Source organism: Trachypithecus francoisi, unplaced genomic scaffold (genome assembly GCF_009764315.1).
Source record: "Trachypithecus francoisi isolate TF-2019V2 unplaced genomic scaffold, Tfra_2.0 Lachesis_group21, whole genome shotgun sequence".
NCBI lineage: Eukaryota > Metazoa > Chordata > Mammalia > Primates > Cercopithecidae > Trachypithecus > Trachypithecus francoisi.
The window spans coordinates 39,606,835-39,628,731 of NW_022681467.1; the positions used below are offsets into that span (position 1 = coordinate 39,606,835).

The 21,897-nt window shown below is 46.9% G+C and overlaps 1 protein-coding gene across 3 annotated transcripts in view; it reads left to right on the forward strand.

Moving 5' to 3' along the window:
• The window catches only part of TOX2 (TOX high mobility group box family member 2), a 319,378-nt gene that overhangs the window by 205,420 nt on the left and 92,061 nt on the right, over positions 1 to 21,897 (forward strand). For all 3 annotated transcript variants that reach the window (XM_033186468.1, XM_033186466.1, XM_033186467.1), the window contains exon 2: positions 12,381 to 12,446. In XM_033186468.1, the coding sequence (XP_033042359.1) occupies positions 12,408 to 12,446 (39 nt within the window). In that variant the 5' untranslated portion in view covers positions 12,381 to 12,407. The remainder of the gene's footprint in view (positions 1 to 12,380; positions 12,447 to 21,897) is intronic.

A 21,897-nucleotide genomic window follows, 5' to 3' on the forward strand; every position in this document is an offset into this window, starting at 1 on the left:
TAGAAAGGGGGAGGCCTTTTTCAAGGACATACAGTGAATGATGCCTTTCCTTTCCATCTCTGAAGGTGATGGTGTCTCGGGATGTAGTGAGCAGGCTGGTCTTAAGAGTCAGACGTGCGGCTGTTGTGATATTGTGGCGCTAGGGTCCAACACATGTTTTACAGGGTGCCCCCATGGCAGAGGCGTGGCCAGGCCAGCCCAGGAGTGGGAATCAGCAGTGGCTTCTGGAAGAGGGACAGCATGGCAGTTGAATGGGCATGAATAGTGAGGAACAGCGGGGAGTTTCAGGGGGAGACACAGCTGCCACAGAGGCCTGGATGAGGCATGCGGGAGAGTGTGGTCTGGGCAGGGAGCTTGGAAAGGCAGAAGAGGGGATGGGCGCATGACAGGTGGGAGGGAGCCTGGACTGTCGGGCTGGCAGGTGGCAGAGGCTCAAGTGAATGCTGTGGCCAAGAATTAAAACTTGTCCCCAGTGGAGGGAATGGGACTTGATGGAGAGTGACTTGGGGAGAGCCACGCAGAGGCCTTACCCATCATGGTCCCCACTGACCCTGCACTGCCTGAGCCAGTTGGTGCTCAGTCAATGGTTGTGGAATAAATGAGTGAATGAATGAGGGAAGGGAAGATGGTGCTGAAGAAGAGGCCTCCAGCTGCACTGTGGCGGGCGGCTGGGAGCAGGGACGAGCCCACAGGCTCTGATGAAACTGGCTCTTGGTTGGGGATTTTGTCCTTCTGAGCCAGACCGTGGGTCCCTATCTTCCCTCTTATCACTGGAGAGGTCCATGGGTCTGGCTTCAATGAGACTCTGGGGACTTAGGGAGTGCCGGTGAGACTAGCTGAGAGCATGTACGTTGGCATCCCCCACAGCAGAAGCCCAGGGAAAGGCCTCACAGTTGTGAGCCCAATCGGATGAGGTCCTGGCCCTGCCCCTTGGATGGCCTCATCTCATTACACCTTGCCCCACTTCCCAGTCCAGCTCCCTCCAGCCCCAGGCAGTGTCTGCAGTCCTCTTTGAACCATTCCCCCTCACAGCGCCAAATGAAAATGTTTGTTGAAAACAACATGTGCATAATTAAAGCTTAATGAGCGCTTGTCTGTTTGGAATGTGCAATTAGATTTACAATCGGGGATGGGAGAGAGCTCCAAATGGCTTTAAATGGAGCCGAGAGAGAGGATAATTTTTGCCATAAATCTGCAGTAATGCAGACGGTGTGTGAGCTACCAGTGGCAGTACCAGGGAGGGAAGAAATACAGGCCTGCCAGGCCTCCATGCTATCTATGCTAGGGGTCTGCCCTGCCCATCAGGCCAGGCCCTCTGGGCAGCTGCAGCTGGTGAGTGTACTGGGATGGGACTCACTGGTGGTCCTGGGGACAGATCTGCCCTACGTTGGAGCTGGAGTTCCTGCCTGCAGCCTGTGAGATCTGTGATCCAGCCAACTGTGAGGGGCTGAGGGACTAGTGCTGAGTCCAGCTGCCCAGGTCCTCAAGATCCCATGGCTGGGGAGAGATTCCTGTGTCATCACCGTGTTCACCCCCAGCCTGCAAACTGGCTTCGGGGCAGAGCCCTAGACTGGGATGTGGCCCTCTACTTCGTTCTCTGCTGTTTCCCAGTACCCAGAGCATGCATAGTAAGGCATCAGTGAATATTTGAATGCCTCGTTACCAGATTCTTGCCTTCAGCACGTCACTCTCCCTCTGCAAACCCCATTTCTCCCATATCTATCACGGAGAAATGGATTCGGCTACTGCTGATGTCAACTCTTCCGTCTCTGGGGTTCCGGGTCAGGAGCAGACAATGACTAGGGCAGTGTCTAGACCAGCACCATCCAGTAGAAATACGATGCAGGCCATATACATGATTTTGAATTTTCTAATAGCCATGTTCAGAAAAAGTGAAAAGAAACAGGTGACATTAATTTTAATATTTTAGTTAACCCAGTATATCCCAAATATTAATATTATTCTAATGCATCATCAATATACAAATATTGACAAGGTATTTTACATTCCCTTTTGTTGTCATCATCATCATTCTTGCTCTGAAGTCTTTGAGATTCAGTGTGGACTTTACACTTACCCACATCTCAGTTTGGACTAGCTACAATTCAAGTGCTCAGAAGCCACATGTGGTAAACGGCCATCATTCTAGATGGAGGAGGTCTAGAAAGAGCACAGCTAGAGCCAGGTGGGAGGGAACAATGATTCCCACCTCCCAGAGGAGCCCAGGTGCCTGGCAGCCCTTACCTGTGGTGCCATAGTGATCACTGCCATTTTTACACTACCCCTCCATGTCTTTTATTGACTGAAATAGGTGGCGCCATCCAAGCCAACTCTTGTTGGCGGTGGAGACAAGGGTTCTCTGCAGGGGCTCAAAGCACTGAGCTTGCTTACAAGGGACATTCCCAGCTTCTGTGGCAGGCAGTGCCCAAAGCGTTGTCCCTGCTTCTGATAGTTAAGGTCCCAGGCCCATAGTCATGAGGTCACCTTCTCTGGTTCACGTGGCTTGCACGCAGTGGGGGTGGGAAGCCAGGGTGTACTCTTAGGAGCCAGCAGCCTGGACTTCAGACTCAGCTCAGGCAAGTCTTGGCTGTGTGGTCTTAGGCAGATCCCCTAAACTTTCTGGGCCTCCGTCGTAGGGGAGGATTTATCACCAGGCAGAATACAAATGTGCATTGTACTCAGCAAAGCAGGCGCATCAATCAGGAGAAAAACATTTTTGAAAAAAGATTAATATCTGATATCTTAGGAACAAAGCATGGGAGTCGTCGTTGTTGGGAAAAATCGGCCCTTGCAGTTGGACTTTCTTACAAAGACTTTAATTTGCAAATTTTATTTCAAATTACATACAGTGGGCACAGGCATCAAGGGTCTTTTCCATGATTAAGACCTCAGAGATTTGCACAAAGCCCCACTCAGTTTCTTCATCTACAGAAGAGTGGTAGTTATAGCAACTGGCAGCATTCTTAGGAGGATTCAATAATATGAAATAGCTAACAATGATTGAGTGCCTTCTCTAGGTAGGCAATGTTCTAAGCACAATGTTGAATTTCTGTATAGTTAATTCAAATGACAGTCATACCCATTTTGCAGATGAGAAAACTGAGACACAGTAACGTAGTTAAAAAACCTAACAGCTTGAAAAGCAACAAGCCTGGGATTTGAACCCTGGCAGCCAGACCAGGGCCTGTGTTTGTATCCACTGTGCCATCATGTTTCTCCATGTAGTGATGGGCCTGGAATTGGTGTACAGGGCCCGGTTCAGACTGAGACTGAGGCTTCCCACGCTGTGCTCTATTCCTGTTCCTCTTCCATCTGTGCCGGCCTCTTTGCCTGCACCCCTCCCCCGGCATCTTCCTGGCCCTGATGTGTATTTCCCCATGAGACTTCCACATAAAACCGCACTCTCGGCAGGACCTAGGTTGCAGCTGCCTCTCTCTTTAGAGCTGTGTTTTATCTGTGCAGAATGAGCGTTCTCACGGCCCGATGTCGGGCAGGCGGGAGCAGTGTGTGCTGCTTTGATTGTTTCCTCTTTAGATCTCAGTGAGGCGCAGCTGTCAGTGCCTTTGACTGGCTAGGCTGATGGCTGTGCATCCCTGGTCTTTGATCTGTGTCTCTGTGCAGAGGGGAGGAGCAACAGCTTCTACGGAACAGCTGCTGCTTTGGTACCTGGGGTCAAGGCCAAGTTCAGACTTCCTGGGTGGCTTTGGACGAGCTCCCAACCACTCTGAGCCTCACCTTGCTCATCTCGATAGTGGGGCTGCTCATGGAAGCCTTGGGATTTCTAGGGGGTTCCAGTGAGATGGCTGGGCACACCTCTGGGACAAGGGCTGGTATACAGTAGGTGCTCTCTGGCCAGTGCTCACAGCAGCCTTGGATGTCATATTCCCTGCTCCTTGCCTGGTCACCTCCCATGCTTCCTACGTCATGACTGCCTCCAGTCACTTTTTCAGGATGCTTCTCTGGAAAGACCCTCTGCCTTGCTTCTGCTCCCCTTGGCTAACCTTATCCTGGCCTTTGTCACATGTGTCAAAGAAGAGGGCATCATTCAATATCAAAAGCAAGAAGCTGAATTCATTGGTATACTTTGCAAAGGTAGTCTCCCCAAATCAAGCAAGAGCTGATCTTTTCAGGGTTTGGGGAAGCATGGAGTCCTGGGATAGGAGGACTTTCAGAGCAGGAGGTTCTGAGACTGGCTGGCTGTCCCCATGGTGGACATGTGGCTGTTAGGAGTGAGACTATTATTGATTGTTTGACTTTCAGAGGTGGGACTGTAAAGCTCCCAGTGACCAATGAGGATGAGCTTTAAACTTTTAAGTTTGGGATTTCATTGTTTGCAGCTTGGGACTGTGGTCAAAGAACATCTTTTCCTTTGTAGATTCAGAGAATAGAAAGGTTTTGTTCTCCCTCCATAGCTGTCATCTTCTCCAAAGGACTGAGGGTTCCTTGAAGGCAGGGGCTGTGTCATCATTCTGGCATGCCTGACACCTAGCACACTGCCTGGCACACAGTAAGCACTCACAAGATATCGTTCAATGAACAGTAACTGTTGCCTTCAAGTACCTTTGCATTTATCTCTTTTCAGAGCCTTTGTGATGATCTATTTGCATAGATTTCCCAAGGGGCAGTGGCAAAATTCACTCGTAGATTCCCCAGTGGCTGGGAGCATATTCCTCAGTACACGATAGGTGCCCAGTACACCATACAACAAAAGCATTGCCTTGGGCTTGTTTTGCCTCAGCACATTTGAATTGAGATCTTAGACCCAGGACTAAGAGTGGGAGTGAATGGGCGGAAGACGTGGGAGGGACAGGGTCAGGGTGAAGAGGCTGACCTTGAACAGGAGGGAGATACCTTTTCAGACTAACAGAAAAGAAGTCGAGATGAGCATGATGTAAATAACGTAGGGAAGGTTGGGAGAATTGAGGGAATATCTGATGGCTTCAATTCCTCAGTGACAGAGGAGACAATGTCATCTGCTAGACTGAGGGAGATGCGGGCTGATAAAGGGATAGGAGTTGAGTATATCATAACAATGATAATAGGTAACATTTATTAAGCACCTGTCAAAAATAGTTAATATCTGTAACATAATGCTTAATAATGCTAACTCATAGCTGATGTCTGATAACAGGTACCAAAAACCTTATGAGGTAGCAATGTAGCTGCCATAATTGTTTTATAGGTGAGGAAAGGAAGGCAAAGTGAAGTTAAAGTCACTGAGCTCGTAAGTAGTGGAACCATTGACAGATCAGTGCTGTTACCCACTGTGTTACACAGCACACAGGAGTTGAATTAAGTCCAAAGCTGATTTTAGATGGAAGCTTTTGATTAGGTCCAAGAATATGGGTTTATAAAAGCAAGCAAGACAGTGTTAAGGTTGGAGTTCGTAGCCAGAAATAAAGAAGGGGCTAGGAAGAGATGGATTTCAGTGGATAGAGAAAGGGAGAGTGCTCCAGGCTGATGGTGGGACGATGTGTAAGAGTGGGGACACTTGCTGGGTGTGGTGGTTCATGCCTATAATCCCAGCACTTTGGGAGGCCGAGGCAGGCAGGTCACTTGACAGCAGGAGTTTGAGACCAGCCTGGCCAACATGGTGAAACCCGTCTCTACTAAAAATACAAATTTAGCCAGGCATAGTGGTGCATGCTTGTAATCCCAGCTGCTCAGGAGGCTAAGGCAGGAGAATCACTTGAACTTGGGAGGTGGAGGTTACAGTGAACTGAGATCACGCCACTGCACTCCAGCCTGGGCGACAGAGCAAAACTCCATCTCAAAAAAAAAAAAAAAAAAAAAGTGGGAGCACTGGAGGCTCCCACTATGCTGAGGACCCCACGGGAACTGAGACTTGGGGCTGTCCTGGAGGGTCCTGGATATAGGCTAAGTGATGTGGAGTCTCTGCAGGGTTTGGATCTGAGGAGTGAAGCGATTGCCCAAAGATCGCTAGTGATAGCCAAGGTGTGAGATGGATTGTGTGATATGGACCCACCAAGATGGGTTTGTGGTGCCTGTGTGTGCCCCCACGCTGTGCATACCACATGCATTGTTTACCTTTGTGTTCACACTCAGAATACTCTTAGGGAAGCTGAGCAGAAAGATGTAGCAGGTGATTGGATCAGAGGGATGTAGATGGCAGGGAGACCAGAGTCACCCCGGGGGTACTGACTGTGGGACTGTGGAAGGTGACAGTTTCTGTTATGACAGGGGAGTGCTGGAGAAACAGAAAGTTCATGTACATGCTATGAGTTCAGTGCTGGAGGTGTTGAATTTGAGGTGCTCATGGGCAAATAGGGGAGATAGGGAGAAAACTATATATTGGAATCTGGAGGTAATTTGGCTAAAGATGAGGATTTGAGAATTGGTGATGTTGCAACCATGAGTAGCCATGACATTGTCCAGAGAAAGTGTGAATCGAGTGAGAAGGAAATACCAGACCCACAGGTCTATGCACCTATCCATTCCACCCAACCACTCAACCCATTTTATCCACCCAGGAACCCACACATACAGGCATCTATCCATGCATCCCCAACACCCATCTCACCCATCGGTGTTCATCTCATCCACCATCCCAATCTCTTTCCATACATTTGTCTGTTCACACTCACACAGTCATCCCATTTCACCTATCCATTCATCCACTCCTCCCTCTCATCCCAGCCATCCCGTCCATACATCCCAACCACCCATCTATTCATCCATCCATCCATTCCTCCATCTCATTAATAAACCATTCATTAATCATTTTATATTGATTACATGTTGAAATCATGTTATGAATATGTTGAGTTAAATAAAATATAGCATTACAATTTTTATCTGTTAATATTTTTAAGCTGTGGCTACTACATTTAAAAATAATGAAAAGAGTATAATTGGATTGTCTGTAACACAAGGCATAAATGCTTGAGGGGACAGATACCCCATTCTCCATGATGTGATTATTACATATTGCATGCCCGTGTTGAAACATCTCATGTGCCCCATAAAAAAACTGTGGCTACTAGAAAAAGTTGAATTACCCATGTGGATCACATTTGTAACTTTTATTATATTTCTGTTGGACAGTGCTAATGTGTACAATCCCTCACCCATCTGTTCATTCACCCGTATATCCATTGCGTCTATTACCCGTCTATCACCCGCTGATCATCCATCTATCCATCACCCATCTATCAATCATCTATCCGCCCATCCATTCATCCACCCATCTGCCCATCCATCCATCTCATCCTTTACTCCTTCCTCCTTTGTATCCATTCATCTACCCACTTATCACATCTGTTTACCCCACAAATATTTTATTTATACCTGTCATGAATCAGTGACTCTGTGGTCATAAGAATGAGAAAACTGAGGCTTAAAGCAATTAAGCAATTTGCCCAACGTGGCACAGATGGACCTGGGATCTGACTCTCTAAGATCGGGGCTCTTCACCTTGGCTGCCTATTTGCTAAGTTTCCTTAAAAAATCCTTTGGGGAAGCATGGTGTGCTTAGGTTGGGGGGTGGCTGTTGGAATAGTGGCTGAGGAGCTCTTTTCCCTGAGGGGACCACACAGGGAAAGGAGAGGTAGGGGAGAGACAGACTCCTTAGAAGCCCCTGTGAGCTGTGTCCCTGGTGGCCGTCATGAAAGGGTTATCCCTACACATTCGATATTTGCAAAAATGTGGGTTCTTTCAGATTCCAAAACTCATTTCCATGACAAAACTCTTGGGAAGAGAAGATGAAGGCCTGGCTTTTGCAGAACAATCTTCCAGCTGTAATGAGGACTGAAGATGGCAATGGGAAAAGGAATTATAATTAGAATATGAAATGGGGAAAATTAATCTATTCCAGTCACTGGTAAGAGGATGTTCTCCTGGCATTCATGGCAATTCTTAAGCTGTTGTTTCTCCCAAATTTTTTTTCTCACATTTTAAAGCATAGGGAAGGCTGTGTGGTATAAAAGAAAGGCTTTTGACCAAGGAACTGATAAACTGTGAAATATGCATAGAATTGAAGTTCATGTGCATCTTTGCTTTGTATGTCTCTGTATGCACATGCAGTGTATGTTTGTGTTCACATTTATGTCAGTCACATTTAAATGGCTGTAAACGCATGGAATGTTTATACACATTTGGGCACACCCTGCTTTCCTTGTGTGCATGCTGTGGTTATTACGTGCCCAGTTGTATAAAGGATCTCTGACATGTGCCACACTCACGCTTGTGCTGTGTGTGCGTTGGTTTGTGTTACCCATGGACATGGTACATGAGTGAGTTGAACGCTGCCGTGTTGAACGCTGTGCTGCGTGACATGGGTCCACACAAACATAGGTTTGTGGTGTGTGTGTGCGCTGCCCACACTGTGCACACGGTGTACATCGTGTACCTTTGTGTTCACACAGCGTATGCACTGTGGTGGGTGTAGATGTGGGTGTTTTTGATCTTGTCTGTGCACATGTGGAGGACGAGGTAGCCCTGCTGTGTCTGAGGGCAGAGGTGACTGTGACCTCTGCCCTTGGCTTTCAAGTTCATTTACCCAGAAAAGGTCCCAGATGAGGAGGGGCTGAGGGAGTAAGCCCCAGGCCTTAGAGTCCTGGAAGCCAAGCCCGGGGGGGCCTGGAAACCCTCAGTGTCCGCCATCGATTCCTTCATGCCCTCCAAGGGCTCCGATGTGGTGGAACCCTGGCAGAGGTGGGCAGAGAACAGGCCTCCCCGCCCCTTCAGGGCCTCTGCTCACCACTGCTCGGCAGCTGGTTCTGAGCCCAGCAGGCTCCAGGGCATCGTGCAAGGTGCCCAGGGGTAACTGAACTGAGGAGACCCAGGCCCTGCCTCAGGAACCTCTGCCAACTTCTCAAGTGCTCCTTGAAAGCCAGAAGCAAGCTCTACTCCAGCAAGTGGCAGCTCTTTCCTAGACATTGGTTGAATCAAGGAGTGAATGAATAAGACATTCTCTGGTGACCTCATGGGAATCCACTGCCCACCCCCTTGCCTGCCCCTGACACACTCTCATCAGAGACCAGGCCCCCTTGCCCTCCATCTCCAGTGCCATTCCCACGGCTCTCTGGATAATTCCTCCCTCTCCTGAACCTCTAACACACTTATCAAGCACCTGTTATGCGCCAGGCCCAAGGCAGACTATTGATTATATAGTAGGATCTAGAAAAGCATGGGTCCCTGCTGTGAATGCACTTTCTGCTAGTGGGAGAGTCCAAGCAGAAAAAATCCAACAAGGGACTCTTAAATCCCATCCCTCCCCAGCTGTGTGATCTTGGACAACTACTTATCCTCTCTCTACCCATTTCCTTGGTTTTAGCAGGGAAAAGAATACTTTCTTCATTGGGTTGTTGTGAGGATTAAATTAGGTCTTTTATGTAAAGCATTTTGCTCAGTGCCAGGAATATTCAGTCACCAAATATTTATTGTCTACTGTGCATATTGGGGAATGAAGCAGATGCTGGCCCCTGCCTTGCAGTGGCTCTGTTCTCACCAGCATTTAATAAATGGTGACCATTCAAAGGTTTTTTGGACATCTTTCCCTCTGTTTCTTATGTATATTCCTATACCATACTGTTTGATTACTATTGCTTTATAAAATGTTTCAAACACTTCATTAAACTTAATGTTCTTCCATCTCCCATTATTCTTTCTATTAGGGTCTACTTATAAGTTACATGTGGTTTTAAAAAAGTTTTACTTTTGTCAAAATGATCAATGGCCATGGTCACACATCAAGTCAAGTACCCAGGAGCTTTTGCTGAAAGCTCCCTTACCCTGCCTAATTTATAGCCCCATCCCTAATGCCAGGCTCTGGGAGATTTGGAGATGACCAGGACACAGTTCCAGCCTCCATGTTGCTTCCACTCTAGGACAAATGACAAATGTGGAGACAGTCTATGTTGTAAGAGGAACAGCCAGAGGAGGTGAGAGCATGGCAGGCCTCCTGGAGGAGGTAGCCTCTAAGCAGGGTCTTGCAGCATGAGCTCTGGGTGCAGTGTGCTGGATGGAGTCCTGCATTCGGGGTCAGTGCCCAAACTCTAGGCATGGAACAGCCTTTTCTTTTAATCATCCAGCAATCACTGAGGGACTCTCCCCGTCCCTGTGCTGAGGAGGCTCTTTGGTGTAACCATCAACCCAACTGCCTAGATGGGAAGATAGGCCTGGTCAGAGGCTATCTGAATGTGGTAGTGGCTGCTTTATTTACTTATTCAACAAACATTTATTGAGTACCTTCTCTGTGCCAGGCACTGTTCTAGGAGCTTGGGAGGCATCAAGGTATAGATAGACAAAGATCCCTGATCCCTGGGAGCCTCCATTTTAGTAGGAGGAATCTAACAGTAAGCAATGAATATAGTAAATATAGAGAATGCTAGAAGGTAATAGGAGCTATGGAACAAAGACCAAGGGAAGACGGGGCGAGGACATCGAAAGTGGTGGTAGAAAGGGTGGTGGGCTCTTAGCCCACAGGGGCTGGGGCTGGGGCTGGGGCTGGCGTCTGAGCCAGTTGTCAAGCAAAGCTTCTCTGAGTGAAGGGGGCTGGGTAAACTGACATTTCACATGTTTGTGGGCGTGTGGATTTCTGCAGCCTCCATGAGGGCAGCTGGGTGATGTCTGTCTAAATTACAAATGCACATACAGCCGGACCCAGCAATTACACAAATGAATCCTACAGATAAACTCACACCTGTGTTCAATGACGGATGCACAGAAATATTTATGGGAGCAATATTGGGATAGCAGAAGACTAGAAACTACCCATGTGCTCAACTAGTTAAATGTATGTGTTATATCTATACCGTGGAATACTGGATACAGAAGAGAGAATTACGTTCTGATGTAAAACATTTTCTAAGATGTGTTGCTAAGAGAAAAATAAAGTGCAAAGCCATATAGCATGCTGTCTGAATAGAATACATGACTCTAAAATGTGTATATGTAGACAGTCTTTGAAAGGATATAAAAAGGCTGGTAGACATTGCCTCTGGAGAGGGGCAGTGGATGGCTGGGAGGTGGGGTGGTGTTGCTTTTTGTACTCTTGGAATTTTGAACCATGTGAATATATCTTAATAAATAAATGGTTCAATTAAAATAAAATGGCTGTTTGCTCTTGGTGCCCCACCCAGAACCCTTTACTGACCAGCACAGACATCTCCCACCCGCCTTGAGCAGGAGCTGCCTACAAATGGCTCACAGGCAGTATAGTTCTCTGAAGAATTGTCCTTGGCCAATTGGGGTCCACCTTGCTCAGAAGGTTATCCCCTGAGGGCAGCCCATGGCAGATGACTTCCTTACGTGGGCTACAACAGCCACCCCTTGCTTCGTGTTGGAACTAACTCTGCAGTACAATTCATGCCCTAGAGCTCCCCACCAGAACAGGCTGAAGGATGTCTTCAGCCAAGACCACGTCCTTGCTTAGCTATACCCACTCCTGTCCGGCTTGCCCCCTACACTTACAGGTTATTCCTAAGGAGCGCTTAATAACCACATGCATCTGAACCCTTGCCTCAGGCTCTGCTTCTAGGGAACCCTATCTAAGACACGTAGCTCAAAGGAAGGGAACTAACTGGAATTAAGTGCTCTCCCTACTAATGTGTTGAGTCAAGTGCCCTACAGTGCAACATCCTATGAAGAGGGGCCTACAGGCATCACCCTCATTTAACAGATGAGGAATCTCAGAAGTTGAGACAGCAGCTTGAGATCACACTTCAGGGCAAAGAGGGAGACAGGGGTCCCAGAGCCCACATCTCTTCCCCTGCACCTGCTCCTGAATTTTTAGGCATATTTATAGGGAAATCTTCCTGAATCTAGACTTAGCACCTTCTTTGTACACAGGATATAGTTCCTGTACATAGTCTCTACCAGAGTCCTCACTGCCTGTAGCCAGGCATGGCCCTAGGGGCTGGGATGGCATAGGTGATGGGTCACAACCACTCAGGATGGCAGGACCCGGAGGGCATGTCTGGGGAAGGCTGTCATGATCCCAAGGCTCTGGTGTTCTTGGCCTCCCCCAGCACACGGGATCAGCTTTAGCTGATCACTTGATATCATTTTGGTCAAGGGAGGTGTTTGCATACTTCCAAGAATGAGCAGCTCAGCACCTGACAAGGCAGCCTGCTGTGTCTATGGATAAGTTATAGAGGGCAGAAAGGTTTTCCTATTTTCATTCTAAGTGTGATTAACAGCATGAACCTGAACACTTGAGGGCCATGGAACAGGGGCTGCTCCTTCCACCCTAGAGGTAACCCTGCTGAAATGGGGCCTTGGGCATCCTGGGCTCTGATTTGGCTTCTGCAGCCCCCATAGTCCCCTGCATTCAGTCCTGCCTTCCTCGGACTGCTTCTCCTGGTGCCTTCCTGAGAACATTTTAATCAGAGCTGCTTCTCCCTCTCTCTCTATTCTAGTTTGATGGTGACAGTGCCTACGTGGGGATGAGTGACGGAAACCCAGAGCTCCTGTCAACCAGCCAGGTGGGTGCCCCATCCTTCTTGAACTTAAGATTTGGGCTGGCTGGAGCCGAGCTCTTCCTGGGTGGAGTGGGGGGTGCAGAGTGGGGGCCAGCACAGCCTGCTGCTGTCCTCTCTCTGAATGATCAAGAATAGCAAATAGCAAATCCTTAAAAGGCACAATCAAAGTGGGACTATAGTGTTCTCTGTAAACCAGCTACCTGGCTACTGTTGGCTTAAAATGGATCGGGAACTGGATGAAACTTGAAATGTATTGCCCACACTCCCCACGCTTGGGGCAGCTTTTCAGCAGCAGTGAGTTGAGGTGCCTGGTGCTGCCTGCCTCTTGCCACCACACAGCAACCACAGGGACATGTTCTGGTTTGGATGCACACACCCATGCATAGGCATGCATGGTTCCCCTGCCCGCTGGGAGTTGTTGAAGGCCACAGGGGAGCGTTGTGGACAGGGCACAAGGGAGGAGAGCAGAGGCTTCCTGTGAGGGCCTTCCCGGTAGCAAAGGAAGCAGAGTCATTCCTGGGCAAGGCTGTCCCAACCCCAGCCCGCTGGGGATCACAGATGCCAGTTGGAATCAGATTTTCCACTGAGAGCCTGGTCTCTGAAAATTAAGGTTTCTCTCAGCTGGGAGCATCCTCACTATAGACTATGATGCCACAGAGGGTCCTCGCTGCAGGCTGAGGGTCCAGGCAGGGTCTCCCTGCAGAACGTGATGCCAGGGTGGGTCCTCACTGCAGGCTGGGATCCCAGGGTGGGTCCTCACTGCAGGCTGGGATCCCAGGGTGGGCCCTCACTGCAGGCTGGGGTCCCAGGATGGGTCCTCACTGCAGGCTGAGATCAGGGAGGGTCCTCACTGCAGGTCAGGACCCTGGGGAAGGTCATCCCTGCAGAATCTGATTGATGCCAGGGAGGGTCCTCACTGCAGGCAGGAGCCCCAGGGAGGGTCCTTACTGTAGGCAGGAGCCCCAGGGAGGGTTCTCACTGCAGGCAGGAGCCCCAGGGAGGGTCCTCACTGTAGGCTGGCCTCAGGGAGGGTCCTCACTGCAGGCAGGAGTCCCAGGGAGGGTCCTCAGTGCAGGCTGGAGCCCCAGGGAGGGTCCTCAGTTTAGGCTGGGCCTCAGGGAGGGTCCTTACTGCAGGCCAGGACCCCAGGGAAGGTCCTCAATGGCAGAATGGGATACCAGGGAGTGTTCTCATTGCAGGCATGGCATCGTGGAGGATGGCTCCTTAAGGCAGTGGTGCTTGCTGGGTGGGACCAGCTCAGGACACTGATTGGAGAGCCAAGAAGGGTTGTAGTTGCTGAGAAATTTGGGAAATGGGAGGGCAACCCCGGTCCTGGAGCTGACCTCACCCTCTGTCTCTACCATTGTGGGGGCTATGGCAGTCCAAGTTGGGTGGCCCCTCAGCCATCAGGCCCGGGACATATTTTCCAGCTGGGGCAATAGAAGCCTATTAACTCACAAATATTTATGTCCCTATTCTGTGACAGGTCCCGTGGAGGCCATAGACGAGTAAGACAAGGGCCTGTGGCCCTAGGGGGCACTACTAGTGAGGAAGATACTGTAGTCTTAGTGGGGCATGGAAGCTCTGCTGCAGGGTGCTGCACCCCCTCCCCTGCCACTGCAGGATCGCTCATGCCAGGGCCACCATACCATGCCCCTCTCTGGCCTGTCCCTGTGTGAGCATCATGCCGCTGCTGCAAAGCTGCCTTTATATTGCATTGACATGCACCAACATGCAAGACTGGTGGGCAAGACTCCAGGCCCTGAAAGTGGTTATTTTGGAAGAATCCACTGATGTCATTTAATTGTACGTAATCAACTGAAATGTCTTCTCAGCAGACCAGAGTTAGCCCTGGCTGTGAAAAGGCTCATCTGAGCCTTTTCACAATGTTTAGATAGTATTTTTGTTAACATATTGAGCCCTGGTTTTCAGAACTATATTATGGTGAATTCTGTCCTGGAACCTTCTGGAAAGCATTGGCAATGTCCTTCCACCAACAAGAGAAAGTGGGACTCAGTGGGACTCTGTGTCTGCTCTAGGTCTGGGCAGATGGGAGCACAGTACTTTGGAGAGGAGACTTGGTACAAATAAATGTCACCTTCCCCAAACCATTAAAAGTCATATCCTCAACAATTCCCCCCAACACTTTGCAGCTTGCAAAGCCTTTTTCTCAATGGTTATTTCAGTTAATCTTCACAACAACCTCGAGAATGAGTTCAGTCGAATTATTGTTCAGTCGATTTTATAGATAATGCAACTGAAGATCCAGGATGCTGGCTGATTCAATCAAGGTGACTCAGCCAGGGAGCACTAGAGCTGGCAATTCGAACTTGTGAAGCTCAGACTCAGAGCTCCACAAGCTTCCCTTGCCTTGTCCGCTGACTTGCCTCAGCCTAAATGTCACTTCTACAGAGAGCTCTTTGTGACTGCCAAACCCACGTGAGGTCTCCTTTCCATGATTCTCATTAAAATGGCACCAGATCTTTTTAATTCATGATGTTTGTCACTGTGGTCTACTTATCTTGTGATGACATAGTTAATGCCTGATTTCCACCCTAAACTGACCACCATGGGGAAGGGATCTGGTCTCTCTGGTCCAATGCTATGTATCCCAGTGGGGCATAGTGTCTGGAACACTGAGAGCACTCAGAAAATATTTGTGTAATGAGTGATGGTAGCCCCTGCTCTTCTCTGAACTTCAATGTTCCTAACAGTGGAACAAGGTGGTTGGACTTCCTGAGGGTCCTTCTAAATCTTTTATGCTGTGACCCAGAGGGTCTCCCTAACTTAGGACTTTATGAAGAAGATATCAAAATTCTCTGAGATTAATTAAGTCTAGCCAGTGGCATGAGGCAATCTTAATGTGAACAAATTTTGCAGTTGCAGTTAGATTTCTTATAGCGTATCTGTTAGTTTTTGCTGCATAACAAACACCTCAAAACTTAGTGGCTTAAAACAACAAATGTTTATCTAGTTAATGATTTTGTGGGTCGGCAATTTAGCTGAGTTCAGTTGTGTGGTTCTTCTGGCGTTGCCTAGGATCACTTTAGCAGCAGCAATACACTGCCAGATCAGCAATGGGCCGGTTGGTTTGGAAGGGTCACCTGTGCTCCACATGGTCTCGCAGCCTCCAGCAGGCTAGCTTCAGGTTGTTCACATGGTAGGATAAGGGTTCCCAGGACAGCAAGAGCAGAAGTTGCAAGATTTCTTGAGGTCCAGGCTTGAAATAAACACACATCTACTTCCAACACATTCTGTTGGCCAAAGCCAGTCACAGGACCAGCCTAGAATCAAGGAATGGGGAAATAGCCTCTACCTCTTGATGGGAAAGGCTGCAAAGTATTGTGGCCTTTTCACAAACTACCACATGTAGGAAACATATGGGATATGATTCATGCTGATTTTATTGAAAAGTAACTTAGACTTTTCTGGTACCAATAGCTCCCTACAGCTCAGCTTCTCGTCTTTAATGATGAAAGTCCTAGATATTTCCTTCCTCTTTTCCCTGGAGTGCTTCTTGAACTCACGACACACACACACACACACACACACACACGAGCACCCTTTCACAATGTATTGTCTCATCAACTGCAGGAATTGTATTGTCCCAAATACTGGATTAATGATTGACATCAACATTTGGGTAAAATGAAGCTGTCACAGCCATTAAAGGATTCAGAGGATAAACACTCTAAATGGCATAAAATATTTTTTGTAAATACAGTTAAGTACAAGGTTCACCCAATCAGCAAATGTTTATTGGGCACCTGTTATATGCAAGGCTCTGAATATCAGTGGGAAGCCATTTCTGGAAAACATTTGCTTCCGGGACATCCAATCTTTTTTTTTTTTTTTTTTGAGACAGAGTCTCACTATTGCCCAGGCTGGAGTATAGTGGCCGGATCTTGGCTCACTGCAACCTCCACCTCCTGGGTTCAAGTGATTCTCCTGCCTCAGCCTCCCAAGTAGCTGGGGTTACAAGTGCCCACGACTACACCCAGCTGATTTTTTTTTTTTGTATTTTTAAGACAAGGTTTCACCATGTTGGCCAGGCTGGTCTTGAACTCCTGACCTTAAGTGATCTGCCCATCTTGGCCTCCCAAAGTGGTGGGATTACAGGTATGAGTCACTATGCCTGGCTCAGAACATTCAAATCATATTACAAACCTGCTCTTTAATGTAACACTTCTCCTGAAATACCATCTTCTTTACTTAGAAACCGCAGCTGAGACAGAGGCTCCCCTAGGGTATGTATTAGCTGACTGTGTCCCTTTTTGAAAACTTTCACAGCAGCTCTATGGGCTTGAAGTTTTTTCTGCAAACGCATGCTCCATTGTTTGGTTTTTGCAAGTCTCCACAGAAATTTTCACATAGCTGCTTTAGCTTTTACAAATGATCACACTCCCTCTCCCTCCTTGGACCTTGGGTTACTTTTGTACCAGACTTGCCAGGGTGGCCTGAGAATGAGGTATAATTCTCAGATACAGCTGTGTCCCCATCAGTAGCTCCAGGTGGGTAGAGGACCTGGTAGAGGTCAGTTCTTTCCTGTTGAGAGCAGACTCTGTCCAGGATTTACAGGAATGGATATTTCCAGATTATGTGACCCAGAAAGAGTCTCCTCCTTCCTGGGATGAGGTGAGGAGGAAAGGGAGTAGTGGACTTGGGACTCAGCAGACCTGGATTCAAATTCCAGCTCCTCCATGCCTCAGCATGAGCCAGATTTCCTTATGCAAGTGATAGCAGCCTCCTATCAAATGGGAGGAGTAGCGCCTGCCTCCTAGAGTGTCATGAGAAGTAAATGAGGTGTGTGTGTATGTGTGTTGTGGATTCTCTTGCTGCCTCCCCAGAGTCCCGCTTATCATTCAGCTGCTGTGAGTGTTGGCTGCTAACTATTCACAGCTACTCCTTCTTTGGAAAATTGGAACTGTGAACCCAGGAGAGGATAGAAGGGGAGGTCTAGAAACCAACATCCTTATCTCAAGGGGTGACCAACTCTGCAACTCTTCATGGGCTCCAGCTAATCCAGCCAGACTCCAGCTGAGGCCAAATCCCTACTCAGCTCCTCCCCTGTCATGTCCTGCCTCCCTTCCTTCTTCTGAGAGCCCTCTTCAAGTCATTTTCACAGGCATCCCCATCTCAGGCTGTACTTCAGAGGAAGCTAAATTGAGAGTATGTAAAGCACCAGAGTTCGGAAAAACTAGCTATGACTTTATTTTACATATAATGCTTTGGTCACACAAGAGCCTCTGGTCACCTCTTGCACTCATTTACAACTTGGTGTTTTTGTATGCATTGTTTCCTCTGATGGGAATCCCCTAGTGTTTTTCAACCAACAAATGCCTATTTGTTCCTTCAGGGGCACTGCAAATGTCACCTCCTCATCACAGCCTTCCTGGCTGTGTGTGGAGTTTTCCATTCTCTTGGCTCTAAATACCACTTCTGCTAAAGAGCTCACATTTTTACAGGAATTATTGAAAGAACTTTGTGTGTGTGTGTGTGTTAGAGTCAGACTGAATGTCATGAATGATATCAGATTTGCAGTATTAAAAGCTCTCAATGACAAGAATGAATACAGGGAGACCAAGTGGGAGAGTGTGGTAATAGGCCAAGTAAAGGATCAAGATCTAGACTATAGCAGAGGGGATGAAAAGAAGTAGATGCATTGGAGATAAAGTTGGTGGGTCTTGACAGTGATGGACATAGAGGGAGAGAGAAATGGAGGGGAAAATGATGACTCCTAGGCTTCTACCAAGAGCCCCTTTTTAGGCATGGTGGTACCATTTTCTGAGTTGGGGAAACCCTTAGGAGATGCAGGTTTGATGATGCCAGACTTGGATGTGTTACATTTGAGATGCTCATCCACATGGAGATGTTCAGTAGGTAGATGATGGTACAAATCTGGAGCTCATGAGAGTAGTAAATTTGGAAATCTTCAGCCCATGATGTCAAAACCTTGGGAGTGAAGGAGATTTATGGAGAGAGAGAGGAAAGAATGAGAAGAGCAGAGGACCAATGACTCTGAGATGTTGAACTCCAACATTTGAAGGCAAAGTAGAGGAGGAGGAGAAGACTGTGAAGTAGATTAAGAAGGAGTAGTTTGAGAAGTAGGAGGAGAACTTGGAGTCTTAGAAACCAGGGGCAGAGTAATTCAAGAAAAAGAGAGGGGATCTAAGGGAAAAGGATGTCGGATCCACAGTTCCTTGATAATGGGATCACATCAAGTTAAAAGGCTTCTGTACAGCAAAGGAAACAATCAACAAAATGAAGAGACAGCCCACAGAATGGGAGAAAATATTTGCAAACTACCTGATGAGATTAACAATCAGAATATATAAGGAGCTCAAATGACTGTATAGGAAAAAAAATCTCATTATCTAATTAAAAATGGGCCAAAAATTTGAATAGACATTTCTTAAAAGAAGACCTGCAATGGCAAACAGGCACATGAAAAGTTGCTCAATATCACTGATCAGCAGAGAAATGCAAATCAAAACTACAATGAAATATGATCTTGCCTCAGTTAAAATGGCTTATATTCAAAAGACAGGTAGTAACAAATGCTGGTGAGGATATGGAGAAATGGGAACCCTCGTACACTGTTGGTGGGAATGTAAAATTATACAATTACTGTGGAGAACAGTTTGGAGGTTCCTCAAAAAACTAAAAATAGAGCTACCATATGATCCAGCAATCTGACTGCTGGGTATATACCCCAAAGAGAGGAAATCAGTATATTGAAGACGTCGGCACTCCCATGTTTGTTGCAGCACTGTTCACAACAGCCAAGACTTGGAAGAAACCTAAGTGTCCATCAACAGATGAATGGATAAAGAGAATGTGGTATTTATACACAATGGAGTACTATTAACCATAAAAAGAGAATGAGATCCTGTCTATTTGCAACAACATGGATGGAACTAGAGATCATCATGTTAAGTGAAATAAGCCAGGCACAGAAAGATAAACATTGCATGTTCTCACTTATTTGTGGGGTCTAAAAATCAAGGCAACCCATGGAGATAAGAGAGTAGAAGGATGGTTACCAGAGGCTGGGAAGGGTAATGGGGCAGAGAGGGACGTGGGGATGATTACTGTGTACAAAATAGAAAGAATGAATAAGATTTAATATTTGATAGTACAACAAAGTAACTATAGTCAATAATTGCATATTTTAAAATAACTAAAAGAGTGTAATTGGGTTGTTAGTAACACAAGGATAAATGCTTGAGGGGATGGATACCCTATTCTCCATGGTGTAATTATTATTGCATGCCTGTACCAAAATGTCTCATGTACTCTATAAATATGTACATCGATGTCCACACAAAAATTAAAAATAAAAAATGATAAATGTTAAACATTTAAATATACTCAAGGGAACCATAAAGGCACCAGCAAAACAAACCTTAAGGTATACTTTACAACTTTGGTGTGAGGAAGGCATTTCTACTATTCAAAGCCTCAGAAGAAAAGACTTAAAATTGGACCATAAATTAACATAAAACTAAATTAATATAAATATAAAAATTAACATAAAATCAACATATGACTTTTGTATGGCCAAACCAGCATAAGTAAAGTCAGTAGACAAAAGTTGGGCAAGAATATTTTCAACTCACACCGTAGTTGAAGAACTAATCACCCTTATACATAAAGAGTTGCTGGATCAGTTCAAAACCCTGGTAGAAAAAAAGGAAGGAGATATGAACCAATAGTTTACAGAAAAAGAAATACAAGTGGCTCTTAAGTAAGTGAAAAGTGCTAAGAATCATTCATGAGATAAATCATAAGAGAGCCATTTTTTACCAATTGGATTGACCAAAATCCAGAGGTTTGATAACACACTCGATTGGAGTTCTTACGGGGAAACAGGTACTTTTATACATTGCTGTGGGCAGGGTAAATTGACAACATCTATAAAAATTACAAATACATTGACCTTCAACCCAGCAATTCTTTTTTTGGAAATATGCCCTACAGATATATCTGTACATATGATAAATGATGTATTCAAGACTATTCATTTTGATATTGCTTTACGAAAAAAGATGTAAAACAGTAAGTACAGTATGCTACCATTTATACAAAAAGGTGATAAGAATGTATATTTCTGTGTGCTTGCATTTGATTAAATAACCTTGGAAGGATATATGGCAGCTAGTAGTGGCTTTGCACATTGTATATGCATGTACCTCCATGCATGTGTGTGTGTGGTATGGGGACTGTGCAGGTGCTGGGCAGGGATAGAAAAAAATACTTTTCACTGTATCTTTTTATGTTTAGGGAGTTTTAAACCATGGGAATTTATTATAACTTTAGAAAGTTAAATAAAATTTAAATAAAAAGAAGGAGAGAGTCAATTAGCTCAAACACTTCTGAGGGGTTGGGTGAGATGAAAGTTGAAATGTATCCAATCATCTTAGCAAAAGGGAAGTTACTCTGGGCTTCAGTATAAGCAGTTTTCATGTGCAGGATCATTGTGCAGGTCCCATGGGCAGATTGAGAAGCATGAGGTGAGGACATGTAAACAGTAAATAGAGACAACTTGTATGAGAAGTTTAGTTGTGCAGGACAAGGGCCAGGGCCGAGCTCAATGAGATGAGGATTCCATAGAAGGGATTTTTTTTTTTTTTTTAAAGAAAGGCCTTTAGAATATTTAGTCATCAATGGAAGGTGTCAGGAGAGAGGATGAAGCTCTGGGTTTAGGAGGGGGAAAGGCTAAGGGATGCTTTCAGATTTCAGAGAAAATGGGAGGGTCTGGATCCTGCTCAGAGGTGGTGGCTCTGGCCTTAGCTGGGAGTGCTGGGTGTGGAGGACAGCAGAGAAAAGGAGTGTGACTTTGTAGGTGGGCTGGCTGGGAGCAGAGGGTGTCTGCACCTGAAAGTGTCAGTCTTCTCAGAGAGTTGGTGGGCCAAGAGCCAGGGGACTGTGGGTGAGAGGTGGTGGGAAGATCTGGGGTATTTGCTGTAGGGCATGGGAGAATGAGCTCCTGGTGCTGGTGCTGTGGGAGAGACGGGTGGGTTAATCCAGGGCAAGAGGTCTGCCAGGCAGGTGCATCAGAAGGACACAACAGCTTTGTTGCTAAAAAGAGACGGTCATAAAGGATCCGGGAATCTAAGCTGCGTATAGAGACAAGACGGCATGCCCAGGGTCCAGTGCAGCGGAAGAGCTACTGGGAAGCAGCTGGGTGGCAAGGACACCCTATTCAGAGTGGGAAGCTGGCTGGTGATTTTGGAAGTGAGCAGGCCATGGCATTGGCAGGGGCCTGGTGTGCCTTGGGAGCAGGGAGCTGCATGGGGGAGAAGGTCCTGGGAGGCGAGGAGCCCGCAACTGAGCACAGCATGGTGGCTGAGCTAAAGGGTTCTGGAAGGATGCCAGGGTGGGGTGCATGGGAAGGTGGGACTCAGAACTGAAGACTGGAAGAATGAGGGGCTGGATGCCGATGGGACTGGGT